At 40.7% G+C, this 18,379-nt stretch overlaps 1 gene segment (V, D, J or C); it reads left to right on the plus strand.

The window, feature by feature from the left end:
• Window positions 1-903: 903 nt before the first annotated feature.
• Window positions 904-17,586, plus strand: LOC140488209 (Ig heavy chain C region-like). The segment is given in 6 exon segments: window positions 904-1,027; window positions 1,156-1,494; window positions 2,692-2,727; window positions 12,921-13,226; window positions 15,053-15,358; window positions 17,282-17,586. Coding segments are annotated over 6 exon segments (1,341 nt in total).
• Window positions 17,587-18,379: the final 793 nt, after the last annotated feature.

The raw sequence follows: 18,379 nt of genomic DNA on the forward strand, positions 1-18,379 counted from the left end.
ACTGCCAACTCATTTTTTTGTTTCTCAGGCACACAGCTTTCCTTTACTATGCATTTTAGGGTCGGAGCAATTTGAAAATAAAGATGCAGGGAGAGACATTCTGCAATGTAAGGAGGTGCTTCTAATCTCCGAGTCCAAACTGTTTAGTGACACACACTCACATTCTGAACATAATCACTTTAGACATGCTCCATATTAGGTTGCCTAAACTGAATATAGAAACGCAGATTAGAAATGGTATGTTATTTTGTAAAGTGAGAGAGACTTTGACAGCAAAAATAAAGTCACTAATTTTGTTGGTTAATAATATTATTGAAGTTCTTTTTAGCTTTATCTGCTTGTGGTGGAATGTAGAATTAAAGGGAGTTAACTTCTAATTGAATATTCTAAATATAATCACTTTGGACAAGCTCTGTGTTTCGTTGTCTAAATTGAATTTTGAAATGTTTAGTATGAATTACATGTTATTTTGTAGTGGGACAGAGACTGGCAGTGTCCTGGGAAAACAAGCTCAATTGTTTTACTAGCTGGTAATATGTTTGAACTTTGATTTTAGTTTTATCTGCTTGTGAATGAATGTAGAAATAAAGGGAGCTAACATCCGAATGAATTTGTTTTTTCTTAAACAAAATACTTACAACTATCATGTGAAACAGACCTGAAGCTACTCAATTTTACTTCCACCATTTAAATAAAAACACTCCCAAAGAAGCTATTCAGCAAAATAAATATCCCAAGATGTGTATATGTCCATGTTTCAGCGTAACCTCGTAAATACATGATCCCATGTGTTCAGGCTGTACAAGCTGAGACCAGGATCCAATCTGAGCCTCCAGCAGGAAACCAACAGGCGGAAGCTGTGATCCTGCCCCTTTCCGATGGCCATATAAATCCTGGGCACTAGACCGTAATTCAACACTCCTGGGTCGGCTCTGTTTAGAACGATCTTGACAGAACCGCTTCCCACAAGTTATCAGAATGATTGTGTCGACAATTTTTCTCAGTTTATTCCTTACTTTCTTATCATGTGAGTGTTTTTTGTTGAAATCTGTCTTTGTCACTGTCTCAATGTTAGTCTACCGCAGGAATGTAAAAGACTCAGCCATCATTTCATCAGCATTAATGCTCATGGTTTATTTGTTTTCTTTTTTAAAGGTGTCCAGTCGGAGATTGTTTTGACTCAGCCAGAGGCAGAGACTGGCCGTCCCGCAGGCAGCCTGAAACTGACCTGTAAAACCAGCGGCTTCGATCTTAGCAGCTACTACATGAGCTGGGTCCGACAGGTTCCCGGACAGGGTCTGGAGTGGCTGCTGTACTACTATAGTTCATCCAACAGTTACTATGCACCAGCGATTAAGAATCGATTTACTGTTTCCAAAGACAATTCAAACAACATTTTCGCGTTGGACATGGGGAACCTGAAGATCGAAGACACCGCCATCTATTACTGTGCAAGAGACCACAGCGAGAGGAACCAGGGCTGGACCCATTCAAAAACAGCTCGAGTGAACATTTTGTCAATTCCATCATAAAATGACGGTCAGTACGAGTTTTAAATGCAATTATACCAACTGCGATCTGAAGCAGACCTCAGGCTGCCTCTTACAAAACTATCAAAGAGGAAATGTACCATTTAAACTAGCAAACTGGTGACACAATGGGACAATGTTTTGGGCATGTCGTATGTACTGCTAACACTTCCATCAATTAAATGCTCGGACAAAATGTTAGTTTTAATATATCTGACAGCTCAGGAAATCACTGCTAATTGTTATGTCAACTATGGCATTAATTCTAAACATGATCAGTACTAAATGGCTCTTTCAAATGAAAATTGAGACCTAGAGTAAAGAACAGAGAATGAGTGTACTGGTCTACATCATTGTGATACTACAGTGGGTCACAGTGTTGTGCACAGCGACATCCTCATACAATAACCACTGACAAGTGATTATCTCAAATTGGTGATTTCTACCATGGCAGGAGCGAGAAATAATGTGAGATGCAATTTAAACACAATCCAGTCGTGCTAGTTTGTACAAATGTATAATTTTTTTCTCCCTTCTTCGTGTTGATTGTCAAGTTAAATGCAGACCAAACCTGGAAAAGTATTCCAAGCTTTCAAAATACAATGAAGAGTAAAAGCTGAAATAATGCACCAAATCATTCTTAGAGGAGCCTGAATCACTGCTTTCCAGGAAGTGAAGAAATTATCTGCATTTTACAGTTTACAGTCTGTCACAGTATTTGACACAACGTGTCTCACAGTGATATAGCTGGAGTGACACTGCAATTATGATCAATACAAAAACCTATTCAGCCTCCATTGTTTGAAACTAGTCAGTGATTACTTCTACAAACCGTCTTAACTTGCAGTGCAGTATTAATTCTGTGGGGTTTAATGCCAGTATCACTATTTAATTTGTAAAAGTGTTGGGTAATTATCGATACACCATTTGGGGATTTTGAGAATCAACTCATGTGTTACTCTCTGAAGTATAAAACAGTATTAAAATTTATCAAGAATGATCAGAATTCACTAGCGCAATTATGTGATGAAGATTTATTGTGACTTTATTTTGCCTGTGGTTCTGAGAATTTAAAATGTTGGTAAATTTTTGATTTGTTTAATGCAGAGCTAGTTATTGTGTGACCCAGTCCAGAGAATGTAACACTGTGACTATCTTGATTACTGGGGCCAAGGGACCATGGTGACAGTGACTTCAGGTAAGAAATTTGAACTTTCTTAGTGACTTTTTAAAAACTTTCTATTCGTGTGACTAATTTCTGAATTAAATGAAACTCAGATTCTGTGCTGAGTTTGGTTTGGTTCGGATTGATTTTTGTTCAGACTGATTATAGACTTCAGTTAAGTCTCAGCAAATAGCTAAAATGGTGATGATGGCTTCAGTTGCTCCGTGTATCACTTTTGTTTTTGATCAGATGGGCATTCTATGTGGCTGGGTTACTTGAAACACTATTGTCTCTTAAACAGTCAGCTATAAATAATGTTTAATGTCAGTGACACACTGACTGTGAGTTTTATTGCCAACAACAAACGCTAAGAATTCAAAGATGTTTGAGATATTACCAAACATGATTAAAATATGCTCAAATATCATTATTCATTTCTTGAATATATGTTCTTACCATGATTATATTTTCTCATTTATTTTGTTGATGACAAGCAGGTTAGAAACTGTCATAAAATTTTCTTGTGGTGCAATATTGCAATTTGTTGATTAGATTCTGAGTTGTTTTACTTGATTCTGTTGAATTGAGTTGATTGGATTTTGGCTTTGTTTTTACTTGGTTTTGTTGAAGTGTGTTGATTGGTATTTGTAATTGTTTTATTTGATTCTGTTGAAGTGAATTGGTTGGATTCTGATTATGTTTCATTCAAATCTGTTGTTTTGAGTTGATTGGATTCTGATTTTATTTTCCTTGATTCTGTTGAATTGAGTTGATTGAATTCTTATTCAATTTGTGGAATTGATCAGCGTTTTCATGCTTTCTGTAATTGGTGTTTTCTTTCTGGTGAGGAGATTGTCTCTCTGGATTATTGTTCATTACCAATATTTGTGAAGTTCTATTGTTTTTCATGAATCATTTCTGCATTTGTTCAACTTATATGACACATTTTTCTCTGCTTGATTGAAAACATTACATCCATTTGTAACGGTCTGAAAACCAACTTAAGGCAGAAACCCAGAAGTGTGAGAAATGAAAAAAATAAGTTTTTAATGCATTGGATTTTTTTAAAAAGAACTCAGTTCTAATTGGAAGCTAACTGAATTTTGTTTTGAGTCGCCTCATTCAAAATAAAATTTGGGACTAAAATCTGAAACTGCAGAATTGAACAGATTATGTAATTGAAACTAACTTAAAATTATAATGCGATAATATTTGTCCATTCAGTAATTTTGTTTTGACCATGAAGTGATTAATCAATATATGCCTTCAACCGCTCTACTGTGTGCTGCACAGGATTGTCATGATCAAAAAGGGTGTGCAGGTTGGAAATAAATTGAACTGTTGCCAGAAACGTTACAGCTTGAAGTGTTAAGTCCCCTCACAAACAAGGTTGCTGTTATGACTTGTTATTTCTATTCAATTTAATCATTAGTTTGCTTGATTCTGAGCAGCTTTGTTAGACTTCAATTTGGTTTTTTTTGTGTGAGGTTACATCATGTTCTTGGTTCTGTTGAAAATGTTTGCAGAGCCAGTTCTGCTGCAAACACACCATGTTGTGATCTGGTGATCGTTCATCTGTTGAGGAAGGACTGTGCTTGGGTAACATGAAATGTGTTATATTTGGGAAACCATTTCTGGTTTCGACATTGTTTTTGCAATGTTAACACGGTTGGTGACAGTGAACCGCTCCAGGTTCCTCATTCAATGCAATCAGCATGCGAGTTGAAATTTCATAAAGCCTATTATTAAGTGAAAGGCAAATCGCAAAGGTTTTAGAAATGAAGGGAAAACAGATACCTTCGGGCACCATTTTTACTTAAAAGTAATAATTAAGGATTAATCTAATCCATGCTTTCCAATCCAAATTTAGAACTCCACTATCTAGTTCAATCACAAGGTCTGTCTTTAAACAGTTTACAAGTCATAGAGAAATATAAATAGCATTTCAAAAATCTAATGTTCTAATAGTTCTTGCTCTTGACCAAAAATGCCATGACTGTGTTATAATTGATCAAGAAACACCTTTCAATTCCGCTGTACACTACATACATATGTTTCTGACTGGAAAAGATCATTGGCAAAGACCATTTGGAAATTCTGCACAATTCTATGAAGAACAGATCAGTTTCACTGCTTTGATCAGTTTCATACATAACTTGAGTTAATTCATTGTTATGTCCCTGATTAAACTGGATTTGCAGAATAAAAATAAAACTAACTGAATTATTTAATCTGCACAGTGCTTTATGTGTTCCCAATCTGTGCATTTTAATTAAATAGTTACATTTTACAAAAAAATATCAACTGAAGAGTCATTCTTTCGGAAACAACTGCTATAGTGAATTATGTAACCAAGGACAAATTTTGAATTAATTAAAATAATTCACTCATGAACTCGCAGGGCAGCATGGTGGCTCAGTGGTTGGCACTGCTGCCTCACAGCGCCAGGATCCCAAATTCGATTCCACCCTCTGGTGACTGCCTGTGTAGAGTTTGCACATTCTCCCTGTGTCTGCGTGGGTTTCCTTCGGGCGCTCTGGTTTCCTACCACAGTCCAAAAGATGCGCAGGTCAGGTGATTTGTGCAATTTAGCACAGCCATAGTGTTCAGGGATGACTAGGTTAGAGTGCATTAGTCAGGGGTAAATATAAATTAGGGGGAATGGGTCTGGGTGGGCTACTTACTGTTCAGAGGGTCAGTGTGGAATTGTTGGGCCAAATGGCCTGTTTCCATACTGTAGGAACTCTACTCTTAAAACCATGGGAGTACTTGCTGCAAACACAGAGAATTCATTTTACATCGATGTGTTCAGACGTGTGCAGAGTTCACAAATTTGCAGAAGACATGAACTAGAGGATAACGGAGCACATTGTTTATTCAGACACTGAAAATAGAGTAATATTTATTTTAATTAATATACTTGACCGATTTATTGCAATGTAGCGATCCGAAGGAATCAGCTCACATTTGTTAAGTGTGACAATCGTTTAGATTAGATTTCCTGCAGTATGTATCGGGCCATTTGGCCCAACAAGTCCACACCGACCGTCTGAAGAGTAACCCACTCAGACCCATTCCCCTACCCTATATTTACCCCTGACTAATGCGCCAAACACTATGGACAATATAGCATTACCAGTTCACCTGCCATGCACATCTTTGGATTGTGGGAGGAAACCCAGACAGACACAGGGGAGATTGTGTAAACTCCACATCGGCAGTCACCCAAGGCTGGAACCGAGCCTGGGTACCTGGATCTGTGAGGCAGCAGTGCCCACATTTACTTAAACATCTGTTAAAGCAGGCAACTGCAGACAGAAGCATGTTTTCAATTCATACCTTTTTAAACATTTTCGTTCATTAAAAGCAGTAAACAAGAAAATGACCTTGCCCTGATTCCTTCAACAGAAATGCTTTCCACACTGGAATGCAGTATTGACTTTATGCAGTGCATGCAAAATCTCCACAGTACAAGGAACATTTTAAAAATATGTAAAAATAATTTAGAGAATAATCCATTGCCTCTGGATCTGTGCTTTAATTGGCGATATTTCCCACCTCAATCATTTTATTAAATACAATGACTTATTAAGTTTATTAACTCAGTGGTTATTTATGTTCATTGTGAACACATTCTCGTTCACATTAATCCACTGGTTAGTTCCTCTGATGAATGTTCAAGTACAGTGAATATATTTGACGTGAGGAGTTGAGCAATGTATCCTCTAGGATTAAGTCTGTTGTACAGTTTGTTTCAGTGCTATCTCTGACTAACTTGTCAACGGTCCTGACCATTTGTAAATTGTTCAGTTCGGATCCCTGAATCTCAGACAGTTCAATTTCATCTCGCGCTTCAAAACCACTTTTATCAGCCAGAAATACAATATTCGATTAGGTGCCTCAGAATTGACAGCCCTGACTAAGTTGTTCCAATCAGAACAAACGTTTCAGGAACAAAAGGCAGATAGCAAGAGTTTTGAAATTGGTTGTTGGCAACAAGAGATATTTGATTGAGCGAGGCAGATGGAAATATGCTGTATACTTTCTTTGTGCCTCAGTTATGCAGGACATGTTTCGTGGCACAATGTAGAATCAGAATGTTTTTGCATCTTATTATTTGAAAACCTATTATCAGCTTTTCATGTCACTGGCAACGGTCATATAACACTTCAAAACATTTTAATCTTTTTCAGACTAAGTAGACCATCTGGTGCAGCAACATTCACAGGGGAAAGAGGAAGGGAGTTTGAGGTTGGAATCCAGTGACAGTGAATTGATGGCAATGCAATTCCTAGTTTTATTCCTCTGTAGTTCCCATAGAGTTTGAACAATTCGGAGCTGCTATCGAAGTATTATTGGATAAATGTTGAAATGTTACTTTCATTGTACAAACATTCTGGAACAATTCCTGGTTGTTGGAAGGTGTTAATAACTAACATGTAAAAACAGGTGGACTGTGTTCTCTGTGATAGTGTCGAGCTCATTGTGTTCAGGTCTGTTGTGATGTTGTAGTAGTGTTCCTGATTCTGTGCCAGGTGGCCTGTGTTCACTTACAACCTGTTAGAGAGGTATGTAACACCATCTCTTATCAGGTTACTTCAGTGCAAGAAAGCAGATTGAGATGTTTGGGTGTTTGTTGGAATTCCACTCACAGAGGCCAGTGAAATCTATTCAATCGCTATCCTGACTTGTGTCTCTTAGATATTAAACAGAATTTTGGCAGTTAGCAGCTTTTTCCAGATCAATATTTGTTCACAAGCGTTTGGGCATCGCTAGATGGTGTTAATGGAGTAAGTGCTCAAAGAAATCCCAGCTTTTGACTTGCTGTTCTAACAATATAATTTATAACTAATCCAGATTGAATCATTTTCGAAGCATATTTGATGAGATGATGCTTCGGCTGTTTTTACTTTATATTAAACCAGTGCTGTAGCTGAATTTGATTGTTCAGTACGGTGGGAGTTCCGCTGAATCCAACACTTGCAGCAGATGGAGATAGCTTTTCAGATGGTCTTCAATTGCTATCTCCGACCATCCAGTCCCTCTGCTAAGAATCCTTTCTCCAACAGGAGTCAAGCCAACATAATCGCTGTTTATCTCAACAGGTGTGAGCTCTTGTGTCAAAAACATGAAAACAATTTGGTGAAGAGGGGGTCTCTGGATGCGAAAGGTTAACCTTGCCTTCTCTCCACAGGAGCTGCGAGACCTGCTGAGTTTCTTCAGAAATTTCTGTCTTTTATTTTGGTTTTCTAGCATTCAAAGTTTGTTGTTTCATTGAAAAAAAGTTCTGTTCGATTAAACACGTTCTTCAGAGAAAAGATGCATTTGAACAAATTGCGAATGTTCAGATATATGAAAGATCAGAGAATCATTGAATTTGAGCACCCTGATCTCGAGCTGGAGTTTCACAAGAAACTATTATGAAGTAACAACCCACTCCAGAGTGCAGTGGCTGCTGTAATTGGGTGGAAGTTATTTTGATCACTCAAATAGAGAATGTCAATGATCTCGTTCCAAATACTCAACAGAATTCTTTTTAAAGCATGTGTGAAACAATTAATTTGTTGAAATATTTTAATAAAAAGTGTTCACCGCCAGTGCTAGTTTAATGAATGACACAATGATAGGAAGGTAGGAGCAAGAGGAGGGCACTCAGCCCCTCGAGCTGTTCCATCACTTACTTAGATCATGGAGCATCTGTGAGCTAAATCCGCAGGTCTCCCTTTGGCTAAAACTCTTTAACACCTTTGATTAACAAGCAAAAACTATCCCAGATTTACTGATTCAGTAAACAAAGGGAGACACCATTTCTGAAAGACATTCCTGTGAGTACTGTGAAACAATGAGGCTGGAATTAATTGCTCATGAAAGTAAACTTTAAATCTCTGACTATTTCCAATTGAAACATCCCAATCATCATATTTCATTAAGTTAACACTATACTTCCCTGGAATAAAGAAATATAATATGTGATTGCCTTGCTAAAAATGAGGGATGCTTGATTCCTATTATATGATTTAGAAATAGCTCTGTTCCTTTCGTGAAAACACAGTCAAATCACACAAAAGGAAACCATGTCATCTTGTGTAGACACACAAGTGCCTCAAATTATTTACAATTCTTCCAGTGGTTGTTTGAATCTCTAGACCGGTGTGGAAGTGTCAGACTTTTTATATTGCCTTGAGAAACCAGTTATCATCAGTCTATTTGAATTGCTGAAGTTGGTGTGGTATTAGCACATTCAGAGCGCTGGTAGGAAGTGAGTCCCATGGCTGTGATTGAGGAAGAGGAAACGGGCAGGGAAATAGTTGAGAGTCAAGTTGAAGTCTGATTTGGAGGAAAGCTTTCAGGAGAAGCATTTACATACATGTGCGCCCTTATCCTCAAGGGTCACAATTTTGGAACATGCTGCTGAAGGGACATGACAGCATGCAAAATGGAAGCTGAAGAAGGCACCTTGGCCCCTCTAGAAGGCTATTCCATTCATGGGATCATCATTAATCTTGCTGCTCACCAATCTTCCCAACACTCGATAACATTGAACCTGATTGTTTACTATTCAGCAAAAGAATGGTGAACCTTTGGAATTCTCCACCACAGAAATTGATTGAGGATAAAACATTAAATGATTTCAATAAGGAGATAGATTCCTTCAATCTTTAAAAAAGTGCTACAGATATGTGGGAGAAAGGGAAACAGGCTACAATATTGGTTGAAAGCCATGAAAACATTGAATGGGACATGGTTTGTAGGTTTGTAAGTTTGCATGTAATGCCAACATTGGTGGTATAATTGGCAGTGAAAGTTATCTAAACGTACAATGAGATCTTGATCAGCTGGGCCAATGGGCTGAGGAGTGGCAGATGGAGTTTAATTTAAATGAATACGACGTGTTGCTTTTTGAGAAGATAAATCAGGTCACAACTTACAGAGTTAATGGTAGGGCATTGGATAGTGATGTTTAAACACAGGGCCTTGAGGGTCCAGACTCATAGAGTCTTACAGAGTTAATGGTAGGGCACTGGGTAGTGATGTTGAACACTGAGGAACCTGAGGGTTCAGACTCATAGATTCTTGAAAGCGTTGTCTCAAGTACCCAGTGCGTTGAAGGTGTTTTGCACATGTACCTTCATTGGTCAGAGCACTGAGTGCAGGAGTTAGGGCTTCATGTTGTGACTGTCCAAAACATTGGAATGAACTGCCAGAGGAAGTGGTAAATGCAGAGATGGCTCCAACATTTAGAAGACATTTGAACAGCTAAAGGAACAGGATATGTCTGGATGGATATGGGTCAAAGGCAGGCAAGTGGAATGAGTTTAATTTGGGAACCCTGGTCAGCATGGATGTTTCTGTGCTGTACGACTTTATGACTCTCTGGCTTTATGTTGGAGTAGGCTCAAAGTTGGAAGGTGGTGAGCAAGTGAGGGGCTAGATTGGGCATGTGGGAGAGTTTGGGCTGGTAGGCTGTGAGGTGTTGGCTGGCTGCTGGGTAAGCTTGCATGCACTCTGTCAGGCAAGGTGGCATCAAGGTAAATGGTAATGGTCACAGGATAATTTGTTCGAACTGTGCTTGGTAGGTGAGGGGTAGTTTGAGCTGAAATGCAGGAGGTCTGTCTTTGCCAGACAGGTTTATAGAGAGGTGGGAAGGATGCCAGGCTGGTTAGTGTAGAGGTGGGCAGAGTGCCAGGATGTTTCAGGGTGGAAGGTCACTGTAATGAAGTGACAGGTGGACGTGTTGTCAAAATGCAAAGCTCGTCTGGCAAAATGGTAGGTTGTAAAGCACAGATGCGAAAGGAGCGAGGATGCAATGTGCACAGGTTGACTTGGGTAAGATGAGAGGTCAGTGATCAAGGGCTGAGGTCATGTCTTGGGTAGTGGGCTTTTGTCAGAGGTTGTGAAAATGATGGTGCCAGGTCCAGTCATGGCCAGATTCACCATGGGCCAGGTACAGGGCGGCAGGAGTGTAAATGAGTGAAAGGAATTGAGATCATATGTCCTTCTGGAATATAGAATATAGAACATTACAGTGCAGTACAGGCCCTTCAGCCCTCAATGTTGTGCTGACCTGTGGAACCAATCTGAAGCCTATCTGTCCTATACTATTCCATTTCCATCCATATATTTATCCAATGACCTTTAAATGCCCTTAAAGTTGGTGAGTGTACTATTGTTGCAGGCAGTGCGCTCCATGCCCCTACTCCTCTCTGAGTAAAGAAACAACCTCTGACATCTATCATCTATGTCCTCTCCTGCTAGCCATCACTATTCAAGGAAAAAGACTTTCACTGTCCACCCTCTGTTTATCTTTTATGTCTCAATTAAGTCACCTCTCAATCTTCTTCTCTCAAACAAAACAGTCTCAAGACCCTCATCCTTTCCTCATTAAACCTTCCCGCCATATCCAACAACATCCTGGTAAACCTCCTCTGATCTCTTCCAAAGCTTCCACATTCTCTGTATAATGTGGTGACCAGAACAGTACACAATACTCCCAAGTGCTGCCACACCAGAGTTTTGTACAGCTGCAGCCTAACCTCGTGGTTCTGAAACTCAGTCCCTCTATTGATGAAAGCCAACAGAATGTATGCCTTCTAAATAACTCTTATCAAACTGGCTGGCAACTTTTAGGGATCGATGTACATAGACACCGAGATCTCTCTTCTCAGCTATACTACCAATATGGATTGCCTTGGATGTGTTTTGTGTGATAGGGGTTGTGTGTTCCGGGCATGAATGGGTAGGGTTTGTCAATGTGAGTGGAAATTTAGGTCTAGACAGAGTAAGTGCAGTGGTTAGTCTGAAAGATGAGGTTTGGTGCTGAACTGTGTGTCAATTTGATAGTTATTAAAGTTAAAGATTACCAGTTCATTTCTCAAATCATATTTACGTAAATACTCAGCTGTAACACTCCAAAGTCTCTGAACCTTAATGGTCCTCCATTTTTCAGAGGCCTCCAGAATTCAGATAATTGTAAATTAGATGTTTCAACTTCCAGACAATTGGCATGAGTTCAGCCGTGAGAGCCCTCCTCCCCGTCCCAGTGCTCAGCTCCTGCCTGTGCTGCTGCTGCAGTGACCTTCCTCCCACAGAGAACATTCTGCCTTGCATTGATAAGTGAGGAAGGCTCACTGGACCTGATTTCCAAGTATGGGGACAGCAAACACGAGGGGACACAACTTTAAAGTGAGGGGAGATAGGTATAAGACAGATGTCAGAGGTAGTTTCTTTACTCATTGAGTAGTAAGGGAATGGAATGCTTTGCCTGCATCGGTAGTAGATTCGCCAAGATTAAGTCATCATTGGACAGGCTTGGATGCTGCCTGAACTGTTGTGCTCTTCCAGCACCACTAATTCAGAATCGGATTTCCAGCATCTGTAGTCATTGTTTTTACCTAGGCATACAGACGTAGGTGGGATGGGCCTCAGATTAGTATGACAGGGTGGCGCAACATCGAGGGCCGAAGGGCCTGTATTGCACTGTAATGTTCTATGTTCTATGATTCACTCTGATTTCTCTCCGGGGGTACTGACAGCGGTTGGGTACTTCCAGCAGCACGGTCCCTAGTGGGACAGCACGCTGGTTCCGTGGTTAGCGCGGCTGCCTCACAGTACCAGGGACTCGGGTTCCATTCCAGCCTCAGGTGACTGTCTGTGTGGAGTTGACACTTTCTCCCCAGGTCTGTGTGCGTTTCCTCCCACAGTCCAAAGATGTGCAAGCTGGGGGAATTGCAAATGTTGTGTTCAGTGATTGGGAGGTTAGGTGCATGAGTCAGGGTTAACTGTAGCATAATCGGGTAGGGGATTAGTTCTGGATGGGTTACTTTTCAGAGGGTGGGTGTGGACTTGTTGGGCCAAATGGCCTGTTTGCACACACTGTAGAATTTCGATGAATCTGCATTTCCTTGGTTTGTATTTTGTGAAACGTCTTTGCTCTTCACAGCAATCCAGTGAAAGTGTCAGTTGGTGAGATCTTCAAAGTTACTGGGGTGGGATCAGGATGTTCTTCTTCCTAAATTATATGGCAATGGTCAAGGTCAAGGGCATGTTTCTAAAGAAGGAACCAATGATCATGATCAGCAACTGGTAGGAAACAAAACTAAACTCCAGTTACGCTGTAGACTCAGTGGGAGCATACTGGCAAACGTTTACAGCTGAGGATACATTTGAGTAACTGATAAGGTCAAATGAACAGAAACTAACTTGCTCAATTGGTCATTCTATTGTAGAGACACCATCTTCCCCCACGCTTTATGGCCTGGTCTCCTCCTGTCAGGAGCACGACACCGGTTCTGCGACCTTTGGTTGTTTGGCGATGGACTATTCCCCTGACGTCACCAAGGTAACCTGGAAGAAAGGTGGGGAGTTAATCACGACTGGATTTAAGACTTACCCATCAGTGAGAAACAAGAAGGGAACCTACACCCTGAGCAGCCAGTTAACCCTGCCCGGGTCAGCGGCAGATTGCCCCAGCAAAATCTACTGTGAGGTTCAACACAGCGGGTCACACAAGAGCAAAGAAATGCCATGTTCAGGTACGTGTTGTGGGAACTGAGATAAACAGAGCATCTGGGATTAATATGAAGAAGGCATTATTTATAACCGTTTTCACAGAATCACCTTATACAGCACAGGAAAAAGGCCCTTTGATCCATCCAGTTCACGCCTATCAATAACAGCCACCTAACTATTCCAGTCTCATGTGCCAGCAGCTGATCCATTGCCTTGTGTGACTTGCCCTTGCAAGGATGCATCGCAATACTTCATACCTATTATGAGGGGCTCAGTCTCTACATGACTTATAGGTGCTGAGCTCCAGGCTAACACCACCCTCTGTTTGATTTTGTTTTCCCCTGAGATCCACTTGGGAGCTCCTGGCCTTACCTTCACCCTGTGCCCCTGAGGCATTGATCTCTCCATCAAGGGGAAAGGTTTCATCCAGTTTACCCTGTCTATGCCTAAAATAATTCTAGACATCATGATAATCTTCTCCCTAATTCTCCTCTGCTCCAAGGAAAATCCCTGTGTATCTAAACTAGTTTCATAACTAAAACCCTCCAACCCAGGCAAGATCCTGGCAAATCTCATCATACTGCCTTCAGTGTAATCACATTCCTTTGATAACATGCATACAACGCTTCAGTATGGCCTAACCAGTGTTCTATTAAGTTCCAGTATCATCTCCCTACTCTTCATTGTCAATGTCTCGAGCCCACTGCATTCTTGGTCCCACTCAGTGGCTTCCTGGGAAACGTCCTCCCTGTGATTTTCTTATCTCTCTCTTAAATGTGTCACACTGCTCTGACTCAGATTTACCAATAAGTGTCAGCTTCCAGTCCACTCTGGTCAAGTCATTACCTGATCTTACTAAAATTGTCCTTCCTTTTTCAGAATTTTGGGCCAATTTCTATTCCTTTGCAGTACAATCTGAAATCCAACTGATTGACGATCACTGTCTGCAAAGTGCTCCACCATTGAGGTTTTACCCACTGGGTCGACTTCATTCCCTAAAGTTAAGTTCAGGTTCAACCCTCTCTTGCAAGGTCTGGATTAAAATTCTCAATATTAAACACATACTTTGTTAAAATATTCTCCTGGGGGCATTTTCAGAATTCTGCTCCCTCTAAATTTTTGACAAAATGAATATCCAAGCCTATGCTGAGGAAGTTAAAAACCTCTTTTCTCATTCCCCTATTTAATTTACATTTCTCTGAAATTTGCCCATGTATGTTCACTTGCTCTTTTGGACCGATAGTAAGGTCTATCGTGCTCTCCCAGTAGTTATGTTTGCTGTATTTTGGTTTTGAAGTACTGTCCATTTGCCTTTGTTCGAGGAGGTATCCATGGTTTCATTTCTCTTTACAGCCTAAAATACTCTTGTCAGAATTGCGACAGAAGCAACATTCTGCACTGCACACCCCCAGCCCTCATCCTTTTCCATCTTTGCCTGTCTCGACTGAAGGCACTAAATCCTGGAATATTGAATAGCCCACTCCTGCCTGACTCTCAATATGTCTCCGTGATAGCAACCGCATCATTTCCTCATTTATGCCGGTAATTCGTCTGCCTTGTTCATCAGACTCTGTCATTAAAACGAATACCATCCAACATTGCTATCTCCCTTTTGATGTTACCGGCCTATAGTTTCCATGCCTCCTTGACTCCCTTGCTGTGCCCTATAATTTTAGCCTTTCACATTGTCCTGCTGATCTTTCTGTGTGGATCCCAGCTTCTCCAGCACTCTGCACAATTATGATTCTTGTATCCATTAACCACAAGAAACCTTGATATATGAGAACTGATTGTATTTGTTCTGATATTTCGTCAGATAATTTATGCGATGTGTTTCCTAATGATCTAGGTATTCTCCCACCAACTCTTCTCCTACCTGTGAGCTCCAGTGAAGAAATCACAAGCAGCAAGTTTGCAACCGTCGTCTGTTCAATCATCGATTTCCATCCGAAGTCAATCTCCGGGAGTTGGTTGAAAAATGGCCGACCCTTGGATTCTGGCTTCTTCACGTCTCCCGTGTGTGAGGCAAACGGGAACTTCTCAGTGATGAGTCGGCTGATGGTCCCTTATGGTGAATGGTTCAACAGCGCAGTCTATACCTGCCAGGTCACTCATGGAGAGAACATTCAAAGTAAAAACATCACCGCACTCCAGGGTAAGAGACACACACTGAGAGAGCTACAAATCATTCTAAACTCAGATGTGAATCAAACACGCTCATTTATCAGGCGTAGTAAACAGTACGGTACAGCTTCTCGTTTCCCAACATGCCACATATTGCATTTCAGTTTGAATGTTACATTAGCATCGCTCATGACTCAACATTTTGGCAAGTCAGAAAAGCATGTTTCCTCTCTGTTGAAGATAGATATATAGACAGTGAGCTTTGTTAAATAGTTTATTGCCTGACCATGCTGGGAGAGGCGTTCAAAGTCCGCTTCAAAGATAAGCTTGGGGGTGGAGGGGGGATATTGGAGAGATATCTGATTGAAACATAGAAAATACTGAAAGACTGAGGTCGAGTGAACGTGGAATAGATGTTTTGACTGGTAGGCCAGACTAGGACCCAAGGGCACAATCTCAGGGTCAAAGGGGCACCGTTTGGAACTGAGATGTGGGGAGAAATGTCTTCAGCCAGAGGGTGATGAGCTGTGGAACTTGTTGCTGCAAAGGGCTGTGGAGGCCAGGCCATTGTGTGTATTCAAGCCAGAGATAGATCGGCTCTTGTTTAGAGAAGACAGTAGAATGGCTGTAGCCCGAAACATCGATTTTCCTGCTCGTCGGATGCTGCCTGACCTGCTGTGCTTTTCCAGCATCTAAACTCTGGATTGGCCGTACAGCCTTATTCTGATCCTCTATCTTATGATGTCGTGGTCTCAAAAAGATGTGGTTAAAATATGCAGTGACCCTTACTTGAAAATAAATCAAAATGCGTTCAATGTTTCATTCCCTGCTCAGGAATGACCTGTTGGCCTTGGACATTGTACGACATCGATTTTTATCTGGTACTGAACTCCTTAACTTCATTTATGGGATCAGACCCCAGACCAAGGGGGTATCACATCAACTGGGATAAACGTGATCTCAATGAGCTTCTTTAAGATGCTCTCTGTAATTAGTGGATGAGGCAGGAGAATAAATTCTGGTAAGAACGGTCCAATAGGGATGAATGAACTAGGAACTCGAGACAGGCTGATTTAGCCTGGTTTGGGGTAGTGATGTTTACACAGTGAGTAGTGGTTGTCTATAAAACTAGTGCACATTTCCATCGCGTTTGTAGATGAATTTAAGACGCTTTTGTTTGTTCTTTTCTCCCCTGCTCTATGAAGAAATTAAAAAACGCACCTTGGTAAATAAAGTGAAAGTACAGACCAGTTACGAACAAACTGAATGGAGGGAAAGACTTAAGGAGATGGGTGTCCTTCTCGATATCCAATGCTGTACTCAATGTCTTGTTTTTCGATCTACTCCAAACACAGCTCACGAGGAACAATTACATAAATTAGAGAATGACATCACACCAATAACGCAAAGTATTTTTGATCACGTTAAATATAATGAACAGAATTTCCATGGCTGTTCACCGCTCCTGTAACAGTTTAGAACTCTGCAAAAGAATAATTATTATTTATTATAATTTGTCTAAAATGTAGGATGTGATTTGGCAGTCAGCATGACCAGCAGCATTTGCACCTAAGGGTTATGAACATGGAAATGAACTCATTATATTGAGATTACTCTTGTCACAAGTATCAATAGATGGTGTTAAGTGAGAGACAGACTCTGAAAGAAAGGTAATTCCATGGGTTACATGATGGTATCTTCGATTATTTTTTTTTTCAGGTTTCACTTGTTACAAAGCCAGTGTTCTTTAGGAGTAATTACACAGGGTATGTTATAGGTAATCACAAATGCTTTCACAAATCAAAATACATCAACAACAGTAAGCATCGTTTCAGCAATAGTTGGAGTTGCCATTTTGAAGGTGGTGTCTTCACCCTGTGAAGAAGGAATCTGAAGATTGACTGTTTGTATCATAAAGGGGCATTTTTCATTGACTTTGATTTTTGTTTCATAGAAGATACCGAGTGCCACCCTAACACCGTTAAAATCCTCCCACCGCCAGTAGAACAAGTCTTACTGGAGGCGACGGTGACGTTAACCTGCATTGTGTCCAATTTTCCTTCTGGAGTCAACGTGACCTGGAAACAAGAAAAGAAGCCTCTGAAAACAGAGATTGCTGACCAGCCTGGACAGAATCCCGACAGCGTGATCAGCAAATTAGACATTTCTACTGAAGCCTGGCTGAGTGGCGTTACTTTTGAATGTGTGGTGTACCATCAGAATCTACCGACTCCGCTGAGAGACTCCATCCACAAGTAGAAAGGTGAGCGGTGAGATTAAAACACAAAGGATCCCATGTGTAATCCAGATCCAGTTACATCAATGTCAGGCTTTGATTGGTAATGAACAAACACCGTTGGGAGTATTAATGATGCATGTGAAGGCAGGATAGCTAGGTAGCTGATTAAGAAAAAGATGGACCAAAGGATATTGTATTCTGATTCAGTCAGATAAAGTGGGAAGAAGCCTGGGTTGTGACGTCACCATCAGCAATGACAGTTGGACAGAATGTCCTTGTTGTGGGCTGGAAACATGGAGGCAACTTTCACATTAAACTCGACCTTTTTTACTGGACAGAATGTCTACCATTCTGCTCCTTTAGTAAACGGAAGTGAATAAATCCCAAATTAAACATGGCATATTTTAATATTTAGTGAAATTGTGATATTGATTCAGCATTTTTTGGTTGATTTATATTTGTCTCAAATATTTTGCAGTGATTAATCCGCTGGAGCCATTAGTATCGGTCCTCCTGCCACCAACAGAAGAAATCTCCGCTCAGAGGTTTCTCTCCCTCACCTGTTTAGTGAGAGGTTTCTCCCCCCGAGAGATCTTCATCAAGTGGACAAACAATGACAAGCCAGTGAATCCCAGTAACTACAAGAACACTGAGGTGATGGCGGAGAGTGACAACATCTCCTTCTTCATGTACAGCCTGTTATCCATTACAGCGGAGGAGTGGGCCAGCGGTGCTTCTTACTCCTGTGTGGTGGGACATGAAGCGATTCCACTGAAGATCATCAACAGAACAGTCGATAAATCCAGCGGTAAA

The sequence above is a fragment of the Chiloscyllium punctatum genome, chromosome 17 (genome assembly GCF_047496795.1).
Source record: "Chiloscyllium punctatum isolate Juve2018m chromosome 17, sChiPun1.3, whole genome shotgun sequence".
Taxonomy (NCBI): Eukaryota; Metazoa; Chordata; class Chondrichthyes; order Orectolobiformes; family Hemiscylliidae; genus Chiloscyllium; species Chiloscyllium punctatum.